We start from the raw sequence: 23,746 nt of genomic DNA on the forward strand, positions 1-23,746 counted from the left end.
AGGTCACACTTACTACCAAAGACAAGTGAGTCACTTCTCATTTTTGAACGGTAAGTATAACCTTTTCAGGTCATCGTTGGTGATTTTTTTTAGTGTTATTAGATTTGTCTTGTCAATAATTTTTTTTATTAGTATTAGTTATATTATAATCAAAGATTTAATATATCTCTAAGGTTTTTTTTCTTTCTTTCTTTCTCATGTAACATCTCTTTTTTTTTCATTAAATATTATTATTTTAAATAGCAATAAATTATAAATATCGTGTTTTTCAGTTTCCGTAATTTTTTAGTTGCTGTTACATCAATATTTTTAATATACTGTGTTAATTGAAAAAATAATCCATATTATTAAAGCAATTTGTGGGCTTGTTATTTTCCGGGGAACAACTAAGCAATTAAAACTTTGAATTTTTTTTATTTTTTTTGTTATTACGAGGTTTCAACTTGAAAGTAGCTCTTTCTCTCTTAAATAGATTACACACACGTTTTCATTTCTTTTACTTTATTCTACCATGTCACATTTAAGACACACTTCAATCAATAATTGACCTAATCCACTTACATTTTTCTATTATATATATATATATATATATATATATATATATATATAAATAGTGTGCCATTTGCCAAGTAAGTGGATCAGTTTAATGATTCCTTGAAGAATACGTGTGTTAAGTTTTGTATTTTTTTATTTGAAAATATATTAAAATAATATTTTTTTTATTTTTAATAATTTATTTTTAGCGTTAGAATATCAAAACAATTCAAAAATATATATAAAAAACTTAATTTAAAAATATAATTGGACTATATGAAATAGGATCTAATATACAAGAAGAAGAAGAAGATAGTACTGGTAAGGGATAAGAACACACAAACATGGAACAAATTTTTTGCCAAAGATAATCAATGAAGTGAGAAACAACATGTAATTATGGAACCAGATCTGTTCATGAACCACGCTAGTTGCTGGTGCCTGTTCTCGCGAGTAGACACGCCAACCACCCAGCCCAGAAAGATTGACTATGGAACAGCTTGTGGCCCGAGGTTCAATGGGTCTGCTTGTTGAGATTTTATAATCTCGTCAATCCATTTTCTCCACACAAATGATTCTTCAATGTTTTATTTCTATCCCTCTAATTTAAAATCTTCCGATGTTTATCTTCGCAGTTTCAAAAAAAAAGAAAAAAAAGTAAACGAAACCTAAAAGATGCGTACTGTGAGTTTTAACAGTGTTATTTCTTCTTCTTTTCATGTTTGGATTTTTTTTTTATTTTGAACATTAATTTTTTTTTTAATTTTATCATTCAATATTATATTGGTTTATAATTTAACTTAATAATTTATTTTAAATTGCTTTCTATCAAGTTTTGCCGGTATAAAAAAAATTCTAATATCAAGTTGGTACTCAATTTTGCACAAAAAAATCCAGTTTTGCGGCATGCAAAACTGATACAAAATAGGATTTTGCATAAAAAATTTAAATTTATTTTATTAAACATAAATAGTATTTTTCATGTTTTTTAATTAAAGATGATACAATAAAACACATCTATAACATTGTTACATTAATAACAAATATTTTTAAAGCTAGTTACTAGCTGTTTAAACAGCAATATGTGGTGACATCCAGGGATAAAATTAGGAAATTTAAAGAGTATAGAGATTGAAGTGGAACATTAGCAAATCCAGAGGGCTAAAAAATAAGTACATATTATACTCTTTCTGGTGTTCAGAAAACTAAGGGCGCTTGCTCTCTGTTTTTAAGAAGTGGCTCATCCAACAAAGAGAAGGAGGAATTTTTAATAACAGATTATCAATGTTATATAATATACTTCCTAGAAAATTTTAAACAAGTATAATTTTCCTTGTTATTTATATTTATAATAATATATATAAATGTCTTACATTTTAAAACCTGAGAAGCATAAGGAACAGTGGCAGCGAAGATAAAATGGCAACAGGCTCTGTGAAAGCGGTGGCTCTCATCACCGGAGACTCCAATGTTAGAGGGTCTCTTCATTTCATTCAAGAACCAAACGGTCTCTCTCACACTTTCTATCTGTGTTTTGTTTAGAAAAGAAAGCATGGTTCTTTTCTTGATTGTATCTGCATGAAACATGATATATGTATGTGTGTGTGTGTACAGGGGCAACACTTGTGACAGGGAGGATTACTGGCTTATCTCCGGGCCTTCATGGCTTTCATATTCATGCTCTTGGTGACACCACCAACGGCTGCAATTCCACTGGTACTCTCTCCTTCTGTATAAATGTTTGTGTTGCCACTTGTCATTGGTTGACGTTTACCGTTTCTTAAATTCTATAAGTGGGGTTTTTTGTTGGCTGGCTGCTGTATATATGCACGACTATTTGTAACTATCTTGTTGAATTTGAACTGGGATTTTAAAATTAGAGCAGTAGGTGCTAATTTTTGGATCATGATGATTAACTCTTAAGTGGGTTATCTTCTATTGACTGCAAGATTATGTTCTTGTTGTTATTGTTGGCACTTCTTTTCAAATGTGAGTTTTAATTTAAAGTCTAGCGACTCCATTTTGATTTTAGGCTCATAAATTTCTTATCTTTTATGTACCTTATGCTTTGGATTGCTGCAGTTTTTGTCCATGGTTGTAAAATCGTCTTATGATCTTACTTAAATGCTAGGACCTCATTTCAATCCATTAAAGAAGGACCATGGAGCTCCAAGTGACAAAGAACGTCATGCTGGAGATTTGGGGAACATCATTGCAGGCTCTGATGGTATGTGCCGTTTCTTAATTTCTATATGAATTTGGCAAGTTGGAGAGCCAGGGACAGATTTTAGCTTCATTTTTTCATGCTGCAGGTGTTGCAGAGGTTTCAATCAAAGACTTGCAGGTATTAACAAATAACTATCGTAAGGGGTTAGATGGTAATCTCTTTTGGTTTAGAATTCTTTCAACGTTCATGCTCTTGATTACCTCATTCCTCTAGATGAACTTGAAAGTTTTTCGATAATTTGATGCTTGGTTTGGTATTGGGTCGAGTTATTTGATCTTGAAAATTTTTGGAATTATCAAATGCCATGAAGCTCTCAATCAAATGGTTTTGTGCCGGGGTGCACAGATGCCCTTGGTTTCTTCAATTCTTTGGTCTCAAAAAAAGTTCGACTCAGTGAATTTTCGCTTCAATTATTGAACGTCTCTCTCTTGGTTTTGCTTCTAGATACCACTGAGTGGGATGCATTCGATATTGGGGAGGGCTGTTGTTGTGCATGCTGATCCTGATGATCTTGGAAAAGGTAAAGGCTTCTAGATTTGGTTTCAATATATTTGTGCCTTGTAAAATTCTTATCCGGTTATGCTTGTATATATGTGCTCAATGTTAGTAAGCAACTTGAGTGCCCTTTAGTTTTTAACCTGATATAGACTAGCTTATATCTCGTGATTCAAACTTGCTTTCACTTCTATATGTTATTTTGTGCGTCATTCTTTGCCTGAGTGATGCGGACCGGGACAATAAATTATAAGAATTAAAATAAGAAAAAAAAAAGCTTTTAGATAAAGAAGAAAGCTAAAGAAGAGAAGAAAGGGGATTGGAGATATGCAATGTATGCAATATTTTAATTAATCAACAAAACTGTCTAACATTTAGAAAAGTAGGATATACTAAAACCCTAACTAGAATAAGCGATTGGGCTTATGACCCGCTAAATAAAATGTCCAATAATAATTAAATCAAACCTAACAAATAAAACCAAATTAATAAAACTCAATTAAAAGTTCATATAAATTAAACTAAAACATAAGCTAAAGCCCAATCTCTCAATGGTTTGAGCTATCCTCCATCGTCAATGATCATATGCGTGCGTAAACAGTGTTTTGGGTTCGGTGTCCCCACCACTGAGTTTATTGGATTAGGTAAGGGAGCCTATTGATTTCTTGATGTTGCTTGTTGCTTTCTTAAACTCTTCAAATTCAAGTGCATGTGTTTTGGGGATGAACTAGAGTGAGCACTGAATGGGTATTCTATGAAGTTCAGTTAAACATGTACATATTTATCAACTGTCAGTGCCCTCAACAGGCTTTCTACGTAGGAAACATATGCATCATGATCAACGAGCTGCTAAGTTTATCTCAAAATCTGTTTTAGAATGATCATCTTGGCTTGATCTTTCCCCATCAGAAACTTTGCATGAAGCAGAATGATCTAATATCTGTGATTGTGTGACGTGAAGTAGTTTTATAGGGAATTTATAAAGTAGAAGAAAGTCCAAAAGAGTGATATATAAAAAATCTGTCTTGTAATGTTCCCACTTAACTAGGGCTCTAGGAGACATTTTTGGCCATGCTCTAGTGTCCATATTTTCAGCAAGAAATTGTGTAATTCACAGTTAAGCCACAAGTTCAGATGCATGCCTGGAACAGGCGTTTATCTAGTCAAATAGAAGAGAATTTTTGTTATTTGGCTCTACATGTGATAAGAGGATGGAGGAACTCATCATTACTGGGACATTGTCTAAATGGCTGGAGATTTATGGTGTACTATGTTTTTGGTGTTTAACATCAACTGAATTGAATTTGCTTAGAAGTAGAGCTACTAAATTTTTGGAGCCTACACTACAGGAAATCTATTACTACCTCTTTGTTGAATGGGGACTACTTGGAGAGTAGTGAACAACGGAACTTTTGAACAGGTTGAGATGCAATGCTGTAAACTGGAGTCCTTTTCCTGATTAGTTGTTTGTTCATTTGGATGTATATATCTCCAACATTTCTTTTGATCATTTTCTTATCTTGGAATGAAACAATTGTCATATAGATGCCTGTTTTTTTTACCTGTATTGAAACAATTTCTTAGAAAATCTCAAAATAATGGGCAGGTGGACATGAACTTAGCAAGACAACTGGGAATGCAGGTGCAAGGGTTGGATGTGGTAATACTACCTTTTCTTATAAACTTTTCTGTGCTTTCTAACATTAACCTTTAGTGAGTAATATTCTGGGGCATGAGATGGAATGGAGTGAGTGTTGCATGTGATTTATTTTTCAATTAAAATCTTTTTGCTTATACACAGAAGCCTGACATTTGTTACATTATTTGGACAGGCATCATTGGGCTCAAATCATCTGTTTAGAGTTGATACTTGGTTTGATGGGTTACTTCATCAAGATGCCCTTCTGGTAAAAACTGAAGCAGCGAGAAGAAGAAGAACGTCCTTTTAAGTTTTGCAGGGTCTCGTCCAGCACACTTATGCGAAGTTGTAATCTCCCAATAACAAAATCTAAGTGAACTCTGAGTATTCAAATTGTCAATCTATCGCCATGGCTTGGAAAGCTTTCCTTTTTCATGCATGTGGTATATGGTGTCATGGTCTCTGATGGGTATGCTCCTGCATTAATTTCTCTGGGATATGCAATGAATCCCTTATCTTTAAGAAAAAGAACAAATATATGATGTCTTGTCGCTCATTCCTGCTGTAAAAATCTCATGAAATTTATCTGATTACTGTTCTGAAATAAGCATTTCGAATTCTCGTCACAGTCTGCCTTCTCATTTGCTCTATTAGAGCAGTCGATAATTGCAGGCATAATGCTCAAGCAATCTATCGGAAAGCATAATGTTTCATCAGGAGACGGTTGTGTCCCCAGGCTTTGATAATCCCCAGTGGCCAGGAAGGTTTAATTTGCTATCTCATGCATATGATAGAAGCTCGCAGACTACTGAATTAGTACAACAGCTCGCCTCACGCTCCTCTCCTCCTTTGGGAATAATCATCTTTTTACAACTACCTCGATTTCTTTTTCACCTTCAAAAAACAAAAATCAGAACAAAAATGTCCATTGTTCTTCCACCCCCAGTCCCAAGACAAAACCATCTGGATCTCACCACTTGCCAAACTGATTTGGCACCAGTCCTACCATCCGAGGGTGAGACAACTCACCACCCCATTAATGCAGTTGCAGAATATAGATTGCCAAATAGATTTATAGAGTCCACCTGCGATTCAGTGCTGGCGCCACCACCATTGTGGCATTGACATTTGAAGCTAAAACCGTAAGGTAAAATCAACTACAGCCGGATGTTCAATTTCCCTTTCTCCCTTTTCAGAAACAAATTTTAAGCAGGCCTAGTATTCACAGCTGAAAAAAATGGACTACACCCAGATGTAACGAAACATTTTATTGATAAACAACGCTTGCATTCAGAATAGAAGTACTTGCAACCGACCATAGTATCCAGAAGCAAAGCTACTAATTCATTAAAACCAATATTTAGTTTAGCTTGATACAGTCTAAACTTCAACTACATGATATGAAGGCAACAACCACACAGGTTGCTAAGCTGTGATAAGAATGAACAACTTGATCAGAGAAGGAAATCTGATGTGAAGCAAGGGGCCTGGGACCTCTGCACTGTTTCTCGTCCAGCATGTAGTTCAGAATACTTCTACCCTCTCAACCATGTGTTTCTGTATGATGAGTTGTCCCGCAGAGAAGCATCATGGGGCTTGTAATCCATTACATAGCTGTGGGGAAGCTTCAAGTGCCTTTTGATTGAATCTCTTAAAGCCATCACGCCCTGCAGAAGAAAATAAGTGTTCACTTTTTTTCTTTAGGACACGAGGAACGTTCTTAATTGAATGCAAAAGGAAAGGATATAGATGAAAATTAAAGTTCAATATTTACAAGATAGAGGAAAGAGTAGAACACTACAATTAGCAAGAGGAAAGAGTGGAACACTACAATTAGAGAGAGGAAAGAGTGGAACACAACAATTAGAACAATAGCAACTAATATTGACTAACCTGACGATCTGATGCATTGCGATTCCACACACTAAGTATATCCTCATTGTAACGGATACTTAGCACAGCACCGCATATGTCATCACTGTAATCAAGTTGATCCCCAACCAGTGCAAGAACCTGTAAGAGCATTTGCAAGTAAAATTCAATACCAGTTACAGAGATGCCAACTTAAAGGAAAGGCTACCATTGAACTACAAAACACAAAACACTTCTTTCCAATATAGGTTGGGGGGGGGGGGGGGGGGGTGACCAAACTTTGCAACTAAAATCTAGGATTTCAGCTTCACTGCTGACAGCCACACCATTTTAGGATTTCAGCTTCACTGCTGACAGCCACACCTACAAAAGCAGCCAGTACATCCTACTGTCCATGACCTCAACTGCATTGACGATTTAAAACAAAAAAAAAAACAGTAGCTATATAAAAGCAGTTACAGATTCAAAACCACAGAATCCAAACCCTTAAAGTTTCCTTTTCATAGCTTATGAAAACCAAGGTTTGCTGCAAGGATACCAGCAAATAACCCAATCCAGCTATGAAACTAATAAGACCTCGTGATGTTACCAGTCATTATCATGTGGTTGGTTTGGTAACAAACCAGAAAATTCATGAGTTTAAGTTCCATAACATCCATTTTTTGGATAAAAATGATTCAAAACAGATAAATGTAACATGGCATGTGCCAAAAATAACAAATGGTATCCACACAACATGCTGTATGCATGTGCGTGCATAGTCAAACAAAACTTCCAGGATTTGGTGACGAAAATCCAACTATGTTCATCAAAAATTTCAAAAATCAAACTTAACAAGAGAATCGAGTTTTTGCATGATGCCAGCAAAGAGAAGTTAATTCCAGCTTCCTCTTACCAGATCCTCCCAAAAGCGACCAGAGACAACCTTCTTGAATCTTATGATCCACTTGCCACCATTGCAGTTAGCAGAGTCCTAAAAAATAACAAATGTCAAGAGTTTTTTACGTTCAAATTCAGCATAACATTAGAAAGTTCTCAACAACTATGATGTGATTAAATTAAAGCAAAAACTAAATAATAGCTATTGCAACTTCAGGTTTGCAACATTACCTCCCATAAAGGACGGATTCCTTCCTTGAAAAGATGCAGATCAGTTGGGCTCGGCAGTAAAGAAGGTCGAGCCAGGTGGCAATAGCAGACCCAAAAACCTTCAACCTGCATGCCCATAATGCCAAAAGTCCAGTCAGCAAATGAATCAAGAAAAAGAGCATCTATTTACATGAGGATATATCTCAACTAATATATTACCAAACAATCTAAAATTACAATAGAACTTACAGTACTGAACTCAACGATTTTCTTTATATTGTCCTCATATGATGTCTGTGTTCGAACTCCTGGCGTTCGCCGAGTGTACCAAAATATGAACTTGTTCTGAACATAAACAAGTCAGAGCAAAATAAGCAAGTACTTAAACAGACTCGTTGTGAATTATATCAAGAGAAGAGCTACATATGTTAATATTAAAATTATCAGCAAAGGTAAGTATGCTCTTATATTGTACAATCAAACAATCAATAAAACATAAAACCCTAGTTTGACTGCAAGGTTTGTGTAGGCCTTACACCTTCGTACCATACTGGTAAGCATGGATCTATTTACTGTGCAAGGACAGAAGTTAAAATGCTTCCAGTAGCACAAACACAAGTCACGTGGCGCAACAACGTAAGAAGATATGCAACAGACAACAGGTTTTTCCCTCAGCAATTTTCCTTGCAGAGCCACGTGAAAATGGTCTCGAAAGGAAAACAAAATGCTTCATTGAAACAACACCAGGAGCTGAGTTTTGAGAAGCAGGGAAGCTACAGCTAGGTGGCTCCTCCCCCACCTTGTTTCTAAGAATCACGATTCATTATAATCAAGTTTTGAATTTTAATCAATTATCTACATAATTAAGCTAGCATGTATGAGCTTCCAAGCTCAATTTTTGAGGTAAGAAATGCAACTGGAGCTGGAAAGCACACGCGGAGATTTGGGATTGGTTAAAATGAACAAATGAAATGAAAAATGTAGACTTAAAAAAAAAAACCTAACTCAGCCGGACTTTGCAAGAAATTGTAAACAATCAAATTGAAAAGCTAAAATACTAACAACAAATTATACGAAAAAAGAAAAGACGAATCACACAAACCCCTTGCAGAAAAACTATCAAATCGCAACAATCTAAGAAAAATAGCAAACACGCATAAGAGAGGGTGAGAGAGAGAGAGAGAGAGGGATTGGGAACCTTGAGAGGATGCAAACCAGCTTTGAGTTCGCGTGCTTGGCGTTCTTCGGATTCTTTATCGATGACATCAGTTGTTGAAGATGAATCAAGTGTCGCTGTTTGTGAAATGTTATTGTTGTTTTCTGGTTCCTTCTTCTCTGAGATCTCCATTTTTTAAATTCTAATTATTCAAAGCCAAGAACAAACCCTAATTAGTACGGCCTTATTTCTCTATTTATATTTATGCTTCTCACAATTTTGGAGGTCCAGATAAGAGAGAAGGAGGAAGAAGAGACTACACAATACAATCCGACTTTTTAAAGCGACTCGTCTACACTCTACACTACACGAGCCCTTCATTTTTTTAATTTTTTTTTATCATATGTCACGCTGACGGGCTAAATGTCCACCTTTCTGTTTGTATTAGGGCCTCGAACCTGGGCTTCATGGGCCTCTGCCTTTTCTTTTTCCTTTTTGTTTTTGCTTAAAATAATTCATAATAATTTTATGAATCTATGATTTTCTAATTGATAAATTAATTATGACTGTAATATATTTTTTATTATACAATAATAACATTATTAATTAAAAAAAAATCAAATGAAGATGTGATTGTAGAGTTGATAAATGTAGCTTTTCATCCTTGTAAATCTTGTTTTCAATAGGTGTTTTGAGTTTTTTTAGGTAATTTAAACGTAAAAAATATATAAATAAAACTTTTTTTAATACTAAAATTGATTATTTTGATGGTTGTAAGTGGTGTTACTAATGATTTTTTTTAATTATTTTTCGAATTAGAAACTAAATATAAAAATATTAAAGTTTTGGATCAAAATTATTTTTTTAAACCTCAAAAATTACAAGAACCTAATTTTTATAATTTAAAATATGAGGATTAAATTAAACATTTCACCGAAATCTTTGAAAAAAAATTTATAGTGCTCGCACAGATATTTTTTGAAAAAAAGATAAAAAACAAAAAAAAAAGCATTTCCTTTAGAAAAAGCAAATATTCTTTCTTATAAAAAATCCTTGAAAGCAACCGAAAGAAAAAGAAAAAAGGGAGTTGAACAAACCTCCCACAGAAACATGAGCATGATGATGGCTATGGATATATAAAAAAAGGCATGGTATCACCCTTAGAACGCCATTTTTGACACCACCCAAAACCCTAATAACCCTCCCCTCTCCTACAAGACACAGAACTTTCTGAATTTCTAAGATAAAAGCCCTTATCAGTTTTGATTATTACCATTGTTGTCTGTTTATTATTAGTTGTTCTTTCTATTATATTATTATCATTGTTAAGACAAAAAAAAAATACCTATTAACTCGCTATCCTACCTTTGTAATAATAATTATGATTATGATTAAGAAATCTAATCCTAATAATTAAGAAACCAAACCGCCTTCTAAATCAAGATCATCGCTTTATCCACCAATTGCTTTCCTTTTTCTCTTTATTTTTTCTGGGTTTTCAATTCTGAGATTTGACCTTTTGTTTTCATTTTCCACCTCTTTCTTCAATGGCTCTGCTTTCTCTTCTCTTCTTGCTCTCTATTGGTGGGGCTTCTTCGGCATCAGCCTTGTCTATTTGTCCTGATGAATCAGCTTTGTTTCTTTATGATATTCAATCTCAATGTCCTGTTTCGATCTCTCCAAATCCTCCTCTTCAGGTGCGTTTCTCTCTTTTCTATTTGCTTTTACTTTTATTATTTTATACTTTCTCTTTTTTGATTGGTGATTAGTTGTTGATTTCATGATACTTTTTCATCTGGGCTAGGTTTTTTTTCTGGATTAATGGGTTGTTCATGTTTTGATTTGATTTGTTGTTTCATGGTGTTTGTTGTTGTTGTTGTATTTGATCAAATTGCTTTATGTGTTTTTCTGCTTTTTGTATTTGATTGTGATTTGGCTTGCTGAGCAGTGCTTGGTGAATGTCACGTTTAGATTTTGTGAATTGGAATAGTAAATGTTAATGGGTTGACTTTGTTTTCTTTTCTTTTCTTTTGGTTTTCGTTTTGTTTTTTAGCAGTATTAGAATTTTCCACACTGAAAACACAATGAAGTAGAATTTGGACCTTGAATGTTTATCTTTTATTTCCATTTCGTTTCTAGGAGGTTTGAATTTAAGTCCTTCATTTATTTACTTATTCATTTTTTTAAAATTTTGGGAATACCCGTTAGTTTGATTTTTTTTTTTTAATTTAATTGTTAGTCATGGACCAAGGGAACTATCATTTATCAATTGCATGAGGGCTGAGTCTACTTTTTTTTATATAAAAAAAAAATTATAGTGTTGTGGAGCAATTGTATTTTTCATTTTGAGGGGGTATCCTGGACAATGTCGTTCCCTTCTTTTATAGATTGCCAGTTGTTAAAATCTTATCCCAAGCTGCTTCCTGTGCAAAAATGAAAGACTGTGTAGTGAACTTTGAAGTTCCAGATAGTTCCTGGGACTAGAAATGTGTAAATCTGAAGAAGAAACAGAAGGAAAATGAACTCCCATAGACACGTGACAAATTTCGATAGCTAGGATGTTGTGTTAATTGTTTTATTTTCATCACTTCACAATTATTTTGGAATCTTGATGAACTGGAGGTTGCAGAGGGTTATTGTGAATGGGAAACGCTGGATTGGGTAGAGGCATTTATGTAGGAACATGGGACAGACAATGTAAGAGTGCCTCCTGGAGAAACTAGAAAGACATAATCATTATGAATCCACTTGTTATGTGCCGTTCTAATGTTTTGGGGAAAAGAGGACATCTAACTTCCAATTTACAAGTGTGTAATCATATGATATCACCAATCTAGGTGCCTTTTAGTTTAGAATTCTCTTTGAACATTTTGCCTTAAGATTCTATTTAATGCAAAGCTAGTGCTTCCTGATAAGTTTTTATATTGCTTCTTGTCTCTATTTGAAATGGTAAGCTAATAGAATCAACTTACGAGGGGGAGGGTCTGCTTCCTTCTTGAAGCTAGTTCCATCATCACTGACTCGTGCCTTTGTCATGTTTTGATCTATCAGAACTTGTTACATAGGTCTAGGAAGACCCTAACCATTTCAAAACCTGCAGGAAAAAACATATCATTTTGAATGAAATTAAAATTGTTCTCATTATGGTTTGCTTGGTCTGGTGATTTTTTTTTGGGGGGGGGGCAGACCTCAAAAATATAGGTAGTCTCAATGTTACCACCAAACAATTTGTGGTATCAATTTTACCCTCAAACTTTTAGAAATTTTTTATTAAGGCTTTCCATCAGTATTTCCTTCCAAATTGTACTTTCTATTTGTGAGAAACATCATTTTATAAGGAACTTGTACTTGACGTTTATTGAGAAATCAAATAGCATAGTGGTAAAATCAATAGAAAAAATAGTTTGGGTGCAAAATTGATAATTCTCAATAATCTGCTGGTATATTTGATGTTTGTCCTTTTTTTGTGTGTGTGGGAAAGCCTTAATATTATTTTATCGATTTCCACTCTCACTCTATCCATGTGCGCTGAGAGGGGGTGGGGATGAGTGTGTCGCTCTTCTATGGGGTAGCATTTGTTTAGGAGGATGACCGCACACTGCATTTTGTGTGAGCATCATCCTAACAACAATGGATTAATGAGAAATTATAACATTGAAACAAATTTTACATATTAACCAAATTTCTCTCAACTGGACAAGAGGGCATATGATATATCTGAGTTTCTCTCGCTTATGAATTACTTGTAATTGATGGTTGACAGGCTTTAGTCCATTATTCTAAATCGTGAACTTGAATGTGGTTACTGTTATGCTATGGTATCCTACATTCCAAACAGACGCATCTGTAATTGTTAGTCCTATTGAAGTAGAAGGAAGAACAGAAGATGAACTGACAACTGGTCACTTGAGAAAATAGATGAACTATTCTTCTTTTTTCTTTGGATATTTTCCATGTCTGTTTTGTTTTTGTACTTTACCTAAGATCATGTAGTCACTTGGAAACTGTTGACAAAAGACCTAATGCCTCAGTTTGGCTAGATAGAGGTAGTGGGATAAAAACTGTAATCACTCCTTTATAGCTGATTTGAACTTTCAAACCCATTCAGTTTGGGGCACTCGAGTGAGGAATTTCTTGTGCGGAGATTTCCATGTACTTCTAAATATTAGGAAACAACCGTAGCTTGTATCTGAATCGTATTTGAAACACAACTTCCCTGTTGGAAGCTCACTTTTGCTATCCTTCTCTGGAAATTGCTTTGGAAGACTCCCACAAAAAAGAAAAAAGGTTTGTGAGGGAGAGAAAGAGAAAATAGAGAATGATGGGTGATATTGGAGGGATAAAATAGAGAACAAGTTAAGGCATGGCAAGAGGATGAATGACTAATGAAAAAAGGAAGAGAAAAACAGGGTCATATATTCTTATGACTTGTCAGAAGTCTAAATTTGTATCTGAGGGATAAAAAGGATATTGTGATAACTTAACATTTGGACAAAATGAATGGAAGTGAAAGTCATAAATCCTTGGGACACATCAGAAATCTAATTTCATATGAAGTAGAGAGCTCTACTAAGGGAGGCATTCAAATTATTTATAGCTCTATGGTGCTTAATCTAGTTGATGAGTCATAAGGTTGTCATAGCTCCTAGCTTCTCAGTGGAGTTTATATTGGTTATGGAGCAGAACAGGCACAAGCTCATAGCATACTGTCAATTATCACTGGAAATGATCCACCAGAGACTTCTTTCTGAGGTGGGGGGCGGCAAAGGAAGAGTGTGTTTGGTATTGCGGTAGCTGTTGTGGTTGTGGTTTAAAAAAAGTTGTTTTATAAAAAGTACTTTTAGTTGAGGTTGGTTTGAAAAAATAGGTGTTTGGTTAAAACTGTGTTTGAAATTGAGGTTGAAGAAAAAGTAGTTTAATGTGTTTGGTTAAGAATGCTTTTGAAATTGAGATTATAAAATAATTTAAAAATATATATTAATATCAATGGTTTTAAATTTAAATATTGTAGAATTAATTACTCCTATTACATCATGAAATAAAAAATAATTTATAAAAAATACTTTTTATTATTCCATTAAACTATTTATAATGTCATTACATACAAAATTCATCCGATAAGAACTACAATTTTCATAATTTTTTGAGCGTAGATAAAATATTATCAGGTTAATTCACTTTATACTAGTGTTTTTTTAAAAAAAATGTTAAAAAAATTAATACACTGAAAAAAAAAAAAAAGAATTTCACGTGAACAGTGCAATTCTTGCACTGTTCACATGCTCCACTATTCAGTGAACAGCGGAGGCATGATACACTGTTCAGTGAACAGTGTATCATGCTACACTGTTCACTGAACAGTGTACCAACCTCTGAATTGAGAGCCGCGCAAGAAAGCAGCATTTTTCTGCTTTCCATCTGCTTGCGTTTCGCACGCAATTTATGGTGGGACCATGCACAGTAAATCGCTTTTTTTTGTTAACCAAACGTTTGCTTCTTGCGTTTTTGACAAAACGCAAACTCTAACGCGTAGCCAAACGTATTCGAAATGGATCATATGTTTCACCTCTTTAACAGTTTGTTTGAAACACATTCATGAATACCTCTTTAATGGTTTGTTTGAAACATATTCACGAATAAATTGAATTTGAAGTGAATATATGTGGATTAAAAAGAGATTGAGTTATGAACTTTCTTTAGTGGACAACTTAAAAGTAAGGTAAAACTTCCATATTTACAAATCATGAGAGCATGCACGGATATTTTTTTTAATCCACTTAAACAAGTTACAATGTAATTTGTGCACAGTAGATAGTTTCAATTCCAAATGCATAAACTGGTTTAAATAAATCTAAACTATTTGTTTGTGCCAATTCATGGGAATTTTAAAAAATGAAAAAGTTGGTTAGGTGTTTACTTGTGGGATTGTGGTACTTGTATGCTTAGCACTTTGGTCATTTACATGTAATATTTCTTACAAAGAACTTTTTGACCGTCTCCAAGGTCTGGTTGCTCATTTTTTATTTATATGTAATTCAAAAGAGTTTATAAATGCCATTTCATAATGTCTTCCTACTCACCATCTTGTTCATGTAACTTGTAATAAAAGTCCAGTTTTCTGCCTTACGTACAGTATATTTTATGCCTTCATTTCTCAGATTTTACTAGGATAATCATTATTTTGTCTTTATTTGATTGGTCCAAATAATTCAAGCTTTGTATTAGTTTGTAGTGCTGAACTATATACTTTTGTTAATAGGTGGATGGGGATTTCCTGGACAGAGCCTTAACTTCAAAACAGAGGAATGCTTCTACTTCTGTACTCTTTTATGCTTCATGGTGTCCTTTCTCATGCAGTATGCTTCCAAAATTTGAAATTCTTAGTTCCATGTTCCCTCAAATCGAACATTTGGCTGTTGAACAATCTTCAGCTCTACCAAGGTGAAACACCACTATCCTGGCCTGCTTATAATATTTCCTCATCATTGTGGATGGTGTGGCTATAGAGGCATAAGACTCATTCCTCAGAGTGTAGTTTCAATTCGATTCTTTTTAATTGTCATCTTTTGATACTCATTGAATGTTTTATTGATTTTTTGTTGGAGATTTCTGTCGAACACCAACAATCTTTGGCTAAGTTATCCTGTATTTTGTCTAGTGATAACAATGCCATATCTTTTTTGCAGTATATTTTCAAGATACGGAATCCACAGCCTGCCTTCAATATTAATAGTCAACCAGAGATCAAAAGTGCAATATAGAGGGCCAAAGAACCTTCAATCTCTTGCTCAGTTTTATAAGAAAACGACAGGTAGATTTGTTTTTCCGTGCCAAAAAGTTGTGTACATTCTTACTGAGCTCACTTCCCATCTCTGCTTCCACCATTTTATAAGCATTGATCTCTTGGACCTGACTATGTTGTAAGATTGACACACACAAAGTGCTTTATTAAATTGGAGTCAATATCAAAAAAAAAAAAAGGAAAAAGAAAAGTTGTCCAAGGGTTTATTAGTGCCCTATGATTACACATGATTTCCAGCAACATACAATAGTCGAGTCATCAATAAAATTTATGCATCCTGTTTGTAACCTGACTGTCTGTGATTCAGGACTTGAACCAGTTCAACTTATTACCAAAGATGACTCTTCTAGTACAGAGGGTCGTGAAAAATCCATCTTGCAGCCATGGAATGGACCATCCTTGGAAGAGATAATAAAAAGGGAACCCTACTTAGCACTTGCTACATTGTTTCTCTGTTTGAGGGTGCTGCTATATGCATCTCCAAAAGCGTTGTCGCATCTCAAGGCTTTCTATGTCTCTTATATACCACATTTCAACTTGGAAATATTTGGAGAGACTAGCCAATTTTTTGGGCGTATCCTTCATATGATTGATGTGAGGAGGATTTGGACTAAGCTGAGATTATGCAAGACCAGGAATTTCCATGAACGTGCAAAAAATTGCCGGGTTTGGGCTTCTTCGCTGGCTTCTGTTTCTTTGGGTGAATCTTCTTCATCAACTAGGTCACAGTCCTGAGGCATACCCCGGTATCTCTTGGCACTTAAAATCAAAGGTAGAAAAGAGCTTACTACTGTTAACATAATGTATTACAAGCAGAATTATTGTTCTGGGACAGGCGGTCTCTCTCACCCTGTAAAATTTTACTATTAGTGATACTTGTGATGATGATAGCTGAAACCATTGTTGGCTGTTCTAGTTTTGGGAGGGAGCAAAAAATCATGTAAATTTGAGAACAGCTTTCCCATTTTGTATATTATTTATCATTTGGAGGAACATCTTCACACTTAAGTTGGATGTAAGCCTAGCAAGCTGTCTCTCTCTCTCTCTCTCTCTCTCTCTCTCTCTCTCTCTCTCTCTCTCTCTCTCTCTCTCTCGCGTGCCGCGCGCGCACACACTAATGGCCGAAACAGACAGCTGGTTCAAAGTTTACGTTCAGACACTTGAAGAACAGGAGACTATAAATAGGTTTAAGATTTGATCAGGAGATCGATCCCAATCCGAAGGATGGAAAATATTTTCAAGTACATTGTCCATTAAAGTTTCTCTTTTTACCTCAGCTGTAATGTTTTGAAATAAAAAGAAACATTTTAATAGGAAAAGGCAACGATACTATTGGAGTAATTATTTAGTATAAATGATTGGAGTAGTTATTAAGTATAAATGAATGAGGGACATTGAGGTAATTATACAAAAACATGATAAGTATGAATACAAAAGAAAAACAAAACAAAAAAGAAAAAGGAGAGAAAACCAAAAGAGAAGGATAGGAAAAAAAAGAGATGAGAAAGAAAAATTAAAGAGACGAGGTTTAGAAGAAATAAACCCCTAATTTGGTCGATCAATATCCTAATATATTAAGGATTGATTAAGTAAACCCATTTCGCTTTGATAAATACATCTCCCATTTCGCTTTGATAAATACATCTTGGTCTCAAATCTTAGAGTTGTAATCTCTTAAGTTTTATGCTTGAAGTCATTTTTGAATGTCCTCTTTTATATTTAGATACTCCTGATACTTTACTTGTTGAGCATCAGTAAAATTCTGTTGATATTTGCTTTTGTATTTCTTCTGTTTTTGAGTCAATTGAATAGATAATATTCCATATTCAAAAGGAGTAATATAAATATTTGAATTGTTAATATGAAATGAATGATGCTTCTTGATAAAATATATATTATTTATTATATCATGTTTATGATAAAAACATAATTATTTATTGAAACTAATTTCTTGAAATAAGATATTAAGTAATTTTGATTTTATAACTCTAATTGCATGAATTGAATATTTAAGAAATGTTTTTATTTTGTTTGATATGTCAATTAAAATACTCATGTTAATAATGTTAGTTTTTGTGCATCTTATAGTTCTAGTTCTAGTTGGTCCATGAAGTCACTAACATGTGGTAACTAGTTATTTCACATAAGTATTATATTTATTGTATTTTAATATTTTAATTAGTTTTATCTTATGATATTTATTATTATTATTGTTTCATTATGAAACTTTCTTATAAAAACATAAATCCAAACTTTTATATATATATATATGCACAGGTAAGAAACTGGGAAGAAACCTTACCTATATAGCAGTAATGAATCCGGATTCCAGTCGTGATATCAGCAATGTAATGTAGTCTTTATGCAGGGTTTTTTTTATTTATTTATTTTTTTGGGTTGCGGGGACGTGAAAAAAACGACGACTGTTAAAGTTGCACTGTACTCTGTTATCGCTTTATTGAAGTCCCCACTCCTCGTGCACCTGCCCCCCATGATTTCAGTGGTGGGGGCGTCCTCATGCCACCTTCCGGTCAATAGCTTTTCCCTTTGACGAAACCCTGATGCTCGGCATGGGCCATCTTTCCCTTTGATTGTGCTCGCCGTTACCGGCGAAGAAATCCCTGCATTTATGGCAAGGAATACCCCCCCCCCGTCCTTTATTCAACTCGACAAGACTCCCTCTTGTTCTTAGCCAAATCAACACAGGCACCCCTCAACTTTTAGATCTTTTCAATTGAAGCCCCCTAAGTTTCTTTTTCAGATTTCAATCCCTGAATTTTATAAAATCTATACTTTAAGGGCTGTGTATTGTATTGAGATGCAATTAACTTCACTCAAAAGATAAATAAAATGACTCCACTTAATCTAGTTTATGAGTATATCTTATACCATTATTGAAATTGAAAGAAAGATGACCAAAGTTTAATTTTGATAATTAGAATGAGATTGCTAGTTAATATGTACACAAAATATATGAATATACAAGAGCATCCAATGTTCAAAATTTTAAGCGATTTTCTCCCCCATTTTTTTCCTTCAATTTTCTCCACAACGTCTAGAAGGATCTAGAGATGGGATGTAAAAGAGAGGAAGGAATAAGACTTGGGTAGCCTAGTTTGGCTAGGTGATAAGCATTCCATGTAAATAATAAAAAAAAAAAAAAAAAACAATTGAACCCTATACCGTTAGCAAGATTGCTTCAGAAATCATTTGGGAACGTAGTGCAAATTATATTCTTAAAAAATTCAAATTTTTTTAGCTAAAATTTAATATGATTTGTATGTTTTGGATTGTTTTGATGTGCTGATGTCAAAAATAATTTTAAAAAAATAAAAAAAATCATTGGTATGTATTTCGGCACGAAAAATTATTTGAAAAGCAACCGCTACCACACTACCAAACATAGATCTAACCCTTTAAATTAATTTGTGTACTCCAAGGACTAAAGAAGCTAGACTTTTGTACAAAACATTTTCTTGAAAATAAATTTTTTATATTTTTAATCGTTTTGACGCGCTGATATTAAAAATAAATTTTAAAAAATTAAAAAATATATAATTTTAATATATTTTTTTTAAAAAAACAAATAAATATTTATCTAAATCAACCACCTTTGTGATCCAGCAGAATATCATATGAAGAAGGCAAATATGCCCACGACTGTCAAAATTACAAATTATTAATTTTTACAACTTAATAAAAAGACACAAAAAGCCAATAAAGATTAAAGAGAGCTCCAGCCTATGGACAGTTGTATGGAGGATTTCACTTCCATCTTTGCTGCTCTTCGATCAAGACCTACCCTATCACTTTCATTCCAAGCAAACTTCTCCAAGCAACCGACACCCTTCTCTTTCCTTCCTTCCCTACCTCTCCATGGCCATGAGAGTGAGACTATCGAAGGAATCTCTAGCAAAGACTTTCTTCTCCATCTCCCTCTCTAGGAATGTTCTTCAGAGGAACTTACGAACATATTTTTAACACGTACTGTTAGCACATTTTTTCTCCAAACTTGGTAGATTAAATCATTTAACAATCCAATATAGAATTGAAAAGAAATATCAAGGAAGCCTATCAAACAAGGCAATTCTATTCTCCAAAGTGGGTCCGATGGACCACCACCTTGCCTTCTCGTCGCCCGTGGGAAGGATTAGCCTTCGAAACATCACATAGCTATCCAAAAGAGCAAGCTCACACTCCAACTCAGAGCAAGAGGACACCATGGAACGGTGGCCTTGGCTTTTCTAGCACACCATGAAGATTCCACACTTCTTGCCTACCTTCCTAGATAGCTTGATCAAGTAACTCAACCCCCCCCCCCCCCCCCCTCCTCCCCCCTAAAAACAAATTAGCCATCATAGTAAATAAATTTAAAGACGCTTGCCCATATACTTATATATTAGAGATAGCCCCCCTCCTTTTTTTTATCCATTTCTACTTCCAAGAGAAACTTCTCTCCCTCTATGTGATATGGATCTTGAAGAGTGGGAGCTACTACCCCATGATGGGTTCATTGATTACCATGAAGATGGTGAAAAGAAGACTTTTGGGGCAAGCAAACGTAGTAGTCCTCGTCGTCCCAAGAGCATGGTCAACATGAACTACTTCATGTGCCCATCTTCACCACCGAAAGATTCTAGGCTAGTTCCTAATCAACTTGTCCCGGTTCCAATTCAGTTGGAGCCAACAACAACAGCTGGCAAGGATGTCCCAGAAGGTCATGTGATCTCAAAAAAAGAAGTGATCTCCGTGGTACCTATTGACCTAGGTGCTGCGGTTCCTTCTGTGATCATGCCAGAAGTCAAAGAAGCTGATCAAGACTCAGTTTCTCAAGTTTTCTTCAAGAAAATGAAGGAAAACGAATTTGTCGACATGAAATTGGACTCTCCAAAGTCCTCTAGCAGTAAGGGTGGCTTTGTGCCTCCTCAAATTGATGCTGGTGCTACTTTTAACTTTGAAGACCAAAGTGATCATCAGGGCTATAAAGGTGATCGGGAATTGGATGCCACCAAGATTAGTTCTCCAAGGATCAAGAGCACTGGAAAAGAAAGTGGTACAAGAGGGGAGGTGAGGTGGGAGGAGAATGGTGGTGGCTTGAATTTATGGAAGTTGAGCTTAACTGGGATTGGTGCTATTTGCTCTTTTGGTGTTGCTGCTGCTACCATCTGTATTTTCATCTTTGGAAGTCACCAGAGAAACAAGCAGCAACAACAGAACCAAAAGCCGAGCTTCCAGATTTACACTGATGACAAGGTTTGGATTTTCTTTCTTTTTTAATTTGACACTCTATTTTATTTCTCAATCAATCATATATCTCTGAGCATATGCCAATTGAGCATGGATCATACGGTTGATTTCTTAATCTTGTTTTCCATGAAGTACTAAATATTTTAGATCACAGAACTTGAAAATAAGTAATCAAATGTAGCATGATCAATCATTTGTATTTCAAACACATTTTGATTTACGCTCATCCTTACTAGTAGATACGACATTTTTTTCTCCCTCTCTCTTTGTGCTGGCATAGTTTTTTAAAAAGGGATTTGAATTTAAAGTACTATAATCAAGGGGAAAATGTGATTAGTTATCAGGGTATGCTTTTGGCCAAGATATGACAAGATCACTTTCACAGAGCAAAAACAGAGTATGCATTTATGAGGAGTGACATGTATGAAAATACCCCTAATTACCCCATTTTATTTCTCATGTCTTTTTTATACTAAGATTTTTCTTCATTTTGGGGATTCTTAATCTATAGTATGCACTCACAACTGTGGTCACAGAGGATTGAGCAAGTGGTTCACCATGCAACAAAAATGAATGGAGCAATTTCAGTCGCAAGAGGAGTACCTATTGCTAGAGCTCACATTACCTATGGTGGTTACCATGGTGGTATCTGAGGCAGAAATCCCAGTTGCTCCCCTGTGTCAATTGTGGTTTCTAAGCAAGTTTACAGAATGTTTTATATACATAGGGTGGTCTCCATATTTTATACATTAAAAATATGTGATCTTTGTGTAGATAATAGATTCCAGTGAATCCTGTATATATCTGAGATCCCTGTGGATGAGCCACTAGTTAAATGCTGGTTTCTTGTACGTGTGATTACAGCACTAGCTGAAAGTTTGTATTGGGATTGACCAAAATAGTTAGTTTTCTGCTGCTACTCAAGCAATACTCTCTCCTTTTTTTTATTTGTTAACTGTAGGTGTCTAAGTAAATTTATTAGTATCTCGATTAATTTCTTGAGATCTTAAAGTTAATAAACATATAAATTTTTAATAATTTTAAAGTTTACAACATTTGAACTGATAATCTCTTAATAAAAAACTTGAAACCTGACCAATTAAACCAGATACTCCACTCCAGATTTACTCAAGCAATACTTAATTAATGATGGGAATGCCTTGAACAAGTAACCAGAGCAATTCCATGGATGTGCAGATAAGGTTGAGCGCGGATGCAGTCAACTGATAGAATCGTTTTTTATTTGCTAGTTGGCCTCCGTTGTCACTTGTCAGAAAGCTCTTATCCTCAATGGCTAATTGTCCTTGTTTGTTCTGAATTTGAATATTTTCTTCCTCTTATGGAGACTGCTGTAGGTGGTTTTAATCTTGAATATATTACACCAGCAGGCCAAATGGTCGTCACGGATTAAGCTTGCGAGATGCACCTCATTGCCATCCAATGAGATTTCTCTTGCAAGCTCTTTAAGATATTTGTGAAAATGACTGATTGAACAACACAGCAATCCAAGCAAACGAGATTTATGGAGTCGTGACCCACTTGAGAAAGTGAATGCTTTAGCAGACAAGATTGGTGCAAGATGCTCAGTCTTGAAGGGATGATAGGATTGTGATGCAATCCACATTCTTTGGGTACTCTCAAATTTTTTGCAAGAATCTTGGTTACTTTGGTAGTTTAAAAGATACAAATTTTGTTGATTTTTTCTCCACCAAGATTATGCTTCAACTTTGATATATCATCTTACTCAAATTAGTTAATCATGGTTGCGCTCATCACCTATATTAGTTTACTCAAATTATTTTTTTGAATTTCTTTGAATTTATATTTTTTTTTGTTTTTGACCTTTAATATTTAGTTAGATTTTCTAATTTATTTTGATATGTGTTTCATGGTTTTATCACAATCTCATATTCTAGATTACGATTTTTACAAGTTAATCATGGTTAATTTAATATTCAACTGCCTCAATATTTTTCAAAAAATATATCATCATTTAAATATTTCAAAAGGTATGCATTAGTTTTTTTTTACTTAACATTTTTATATTTTTCTTAAGGATGAAAAAAAAATTGATATGACATGTAGAAAAACGATTTAGGGAGTATGGTTGTTGTTGTTTTTCAAAGTGTTTTTTATTCAAAAATGCATTAAAATAAAGTTTTTTATTTTTTTAAAAATTATTTTTGATATCAACGCATCAAAATGATCTGAAAACACTAAGAAAATATTAATTTAAAGTAAAAAAAAATAAAAAAAATAAATCCTTTTAAAAGTGCATTTGAAACATAAAAATAAACAGAGTAATCAAATGAATTTGTAATATTGTTGGCGGTGAGGTTTTTGTAATTTGATCAGTTTTTTTTCTTTGTACGTCTCCATTGTTTTTTTTTTTTTTTTGCTATAACACTTTCTTTTACATCTACGATTATAATTTGGTACGAGTTTTATTTCTTAATGTTGTGTAAAACAATATTTTCAATATTCTTCTATATAGTGCAATAGAAAAGAGTGGTTCGTTGAAATTAATGCAAAAACTTTAATGTGATAATGCTTCTTTGTTGGCCTCTTCTGTTTTGTGCATTAACTTTTCATTGACTTTTAACTTATTTTATGGAATTGAAAAGTTTTCATTCATTAATGATGAAATATATACTATTTATATTTATTTCATGTTTGTAGCTTTCT

The 23,746-nt window shown here is 34.2% G+C and overlaps 4 protein-coding genes across 6 annotated transcripts; 3 read left to right on the forward strand and 1 right to left on the reverse strand.

Annotated features, from left to right (window-relative positions):
* Positions 1-1,779: 1,779 nt before the first annotated feature.
* LOC133669564 (superoxide dismutase [Cu-Zn] 2-like) lies at positions 1,780-5,334 on the forward strand. 2 transcript variants are annotated; one of them, XM_062089759.1, is made up of 7 exons: positions 1,782-2,041; positions 2,149-2,250; positions 2,666-2,761; positions 2,847-2,878; positions 3,206-3,281; positions 4,863-4,916; positions 5,089-5,334. In XM_062089759.1, exons 1-7 carry the CDS (start codon positions 1,954-1,956, stop codon positions 5,115-5,117), a joined length of 477 nt encoding a protein of 158 aa, XP_061945743.1. In that variant the 5' UTR covers positions 1,782-1,953; the 3' UTR covers positions 5,118-5,334. The 2 variants fall into 2 exon arrangements, with proteins under 2 accessions (XP_061945744.1, XP_061945743.1); XM_062089760.1 differs by lacking the exon at positions 4,863-4,916 and having other exon boundaries at positions 1,780-2,041.
* An 812-nt stretch (positions 5,335-6,146) lies between these two features.
* LOC133669055 (eukaryotic translation initiation factor NCBP) lies at positions 6,147-9,353 on the reverse strand. The gene is made up of 6 exons (XM_062089064.1): positions 9,055-9,353; positions 8,106-8,201; positions 7,878-7,982; positions 7,663-7,740; positions 6,789-6,908; positions 6,147-6,562 (listed from the first exon to the last, which is right to left on the reverse strand). The coding sequence occupies exons 1-6, from the start codon at positions 9,202-9,204 to the stop codon at positions 6,431-6,433; spliced, it is 681 nt and encodes a 226-aa protein (XP_061945048.1). The 5' UTR covers positions 9,205-9,353; the 3' UTR covers positions 6,147-6,430.
* Positions 9,354-10,068: 715 nt separating this feature from the next.
* On the forward strand, positions 10,069-16,822 carry LOC133668889 (5'-adenylylsulfate reductase-like 5). Its single transcript, XM_062088893.1, has 4 exons — positions 10,069-10,709; positions 15,272-15,453; positions 15,699-15,823; positions 16,122-16,822. The coding sequence occupies exons 1-4, from the start codon at positions 10,560-10,562 to the stop codon at positions 16,547-16,549; spliced, it is 885 nt and encodes a 294-aa protein (XP_061944877.1). The 5' UTR covers positions 10,069-10,559; the 3' UTR covers positions 16,550-16,822.
* Positions 16,823-19,645: 2,823 nt separating this feature from the next.
* LOC133670240 (uncharacterized) lies at positions 19,646-21,989 on the forward strand. 2 transcript variants are annotated; one of them, XM_062090761.1, is made up of 2 exons: positions 19,646-21,067; positions 21,573-21,989. In XM_062090761.1, exons 1-2 carry the CDS (start codon positions 20,285-20,287, stop codon positions 21,603-21,605), a joined length of 816 nt encoding a protein of 271 aa, XP_061946745.1. In that variant the 5' UTR covers positions 19,646-20,284; the 3' UTR covers positions 21,606-21,989. The 2 variants fall into 2 exon arrangements, with proteins under 2 accessions (XP_061946745.1, XP_061946744.1); XM_062090760.1 differs by having other exon boundaries at positions 19,654-21,067; positions 21,598-21,989.
* Positions 21,990-23,746: the final 1,757 nt, after the last annotated feature.

Source organism: Populus nigra, chromosome 12, assembly GCF_951802175.1.
Source record: "Populus nigra chromosome 12, ddPopNigr1.1, whole genome shotgun sequence".
Lineage (NCBI taxonomy): Eukaryota > Viridiplantae > Streptophyta > Magnoliopsida > Malpighiales > Salicaceae > Populus > Populus nigra.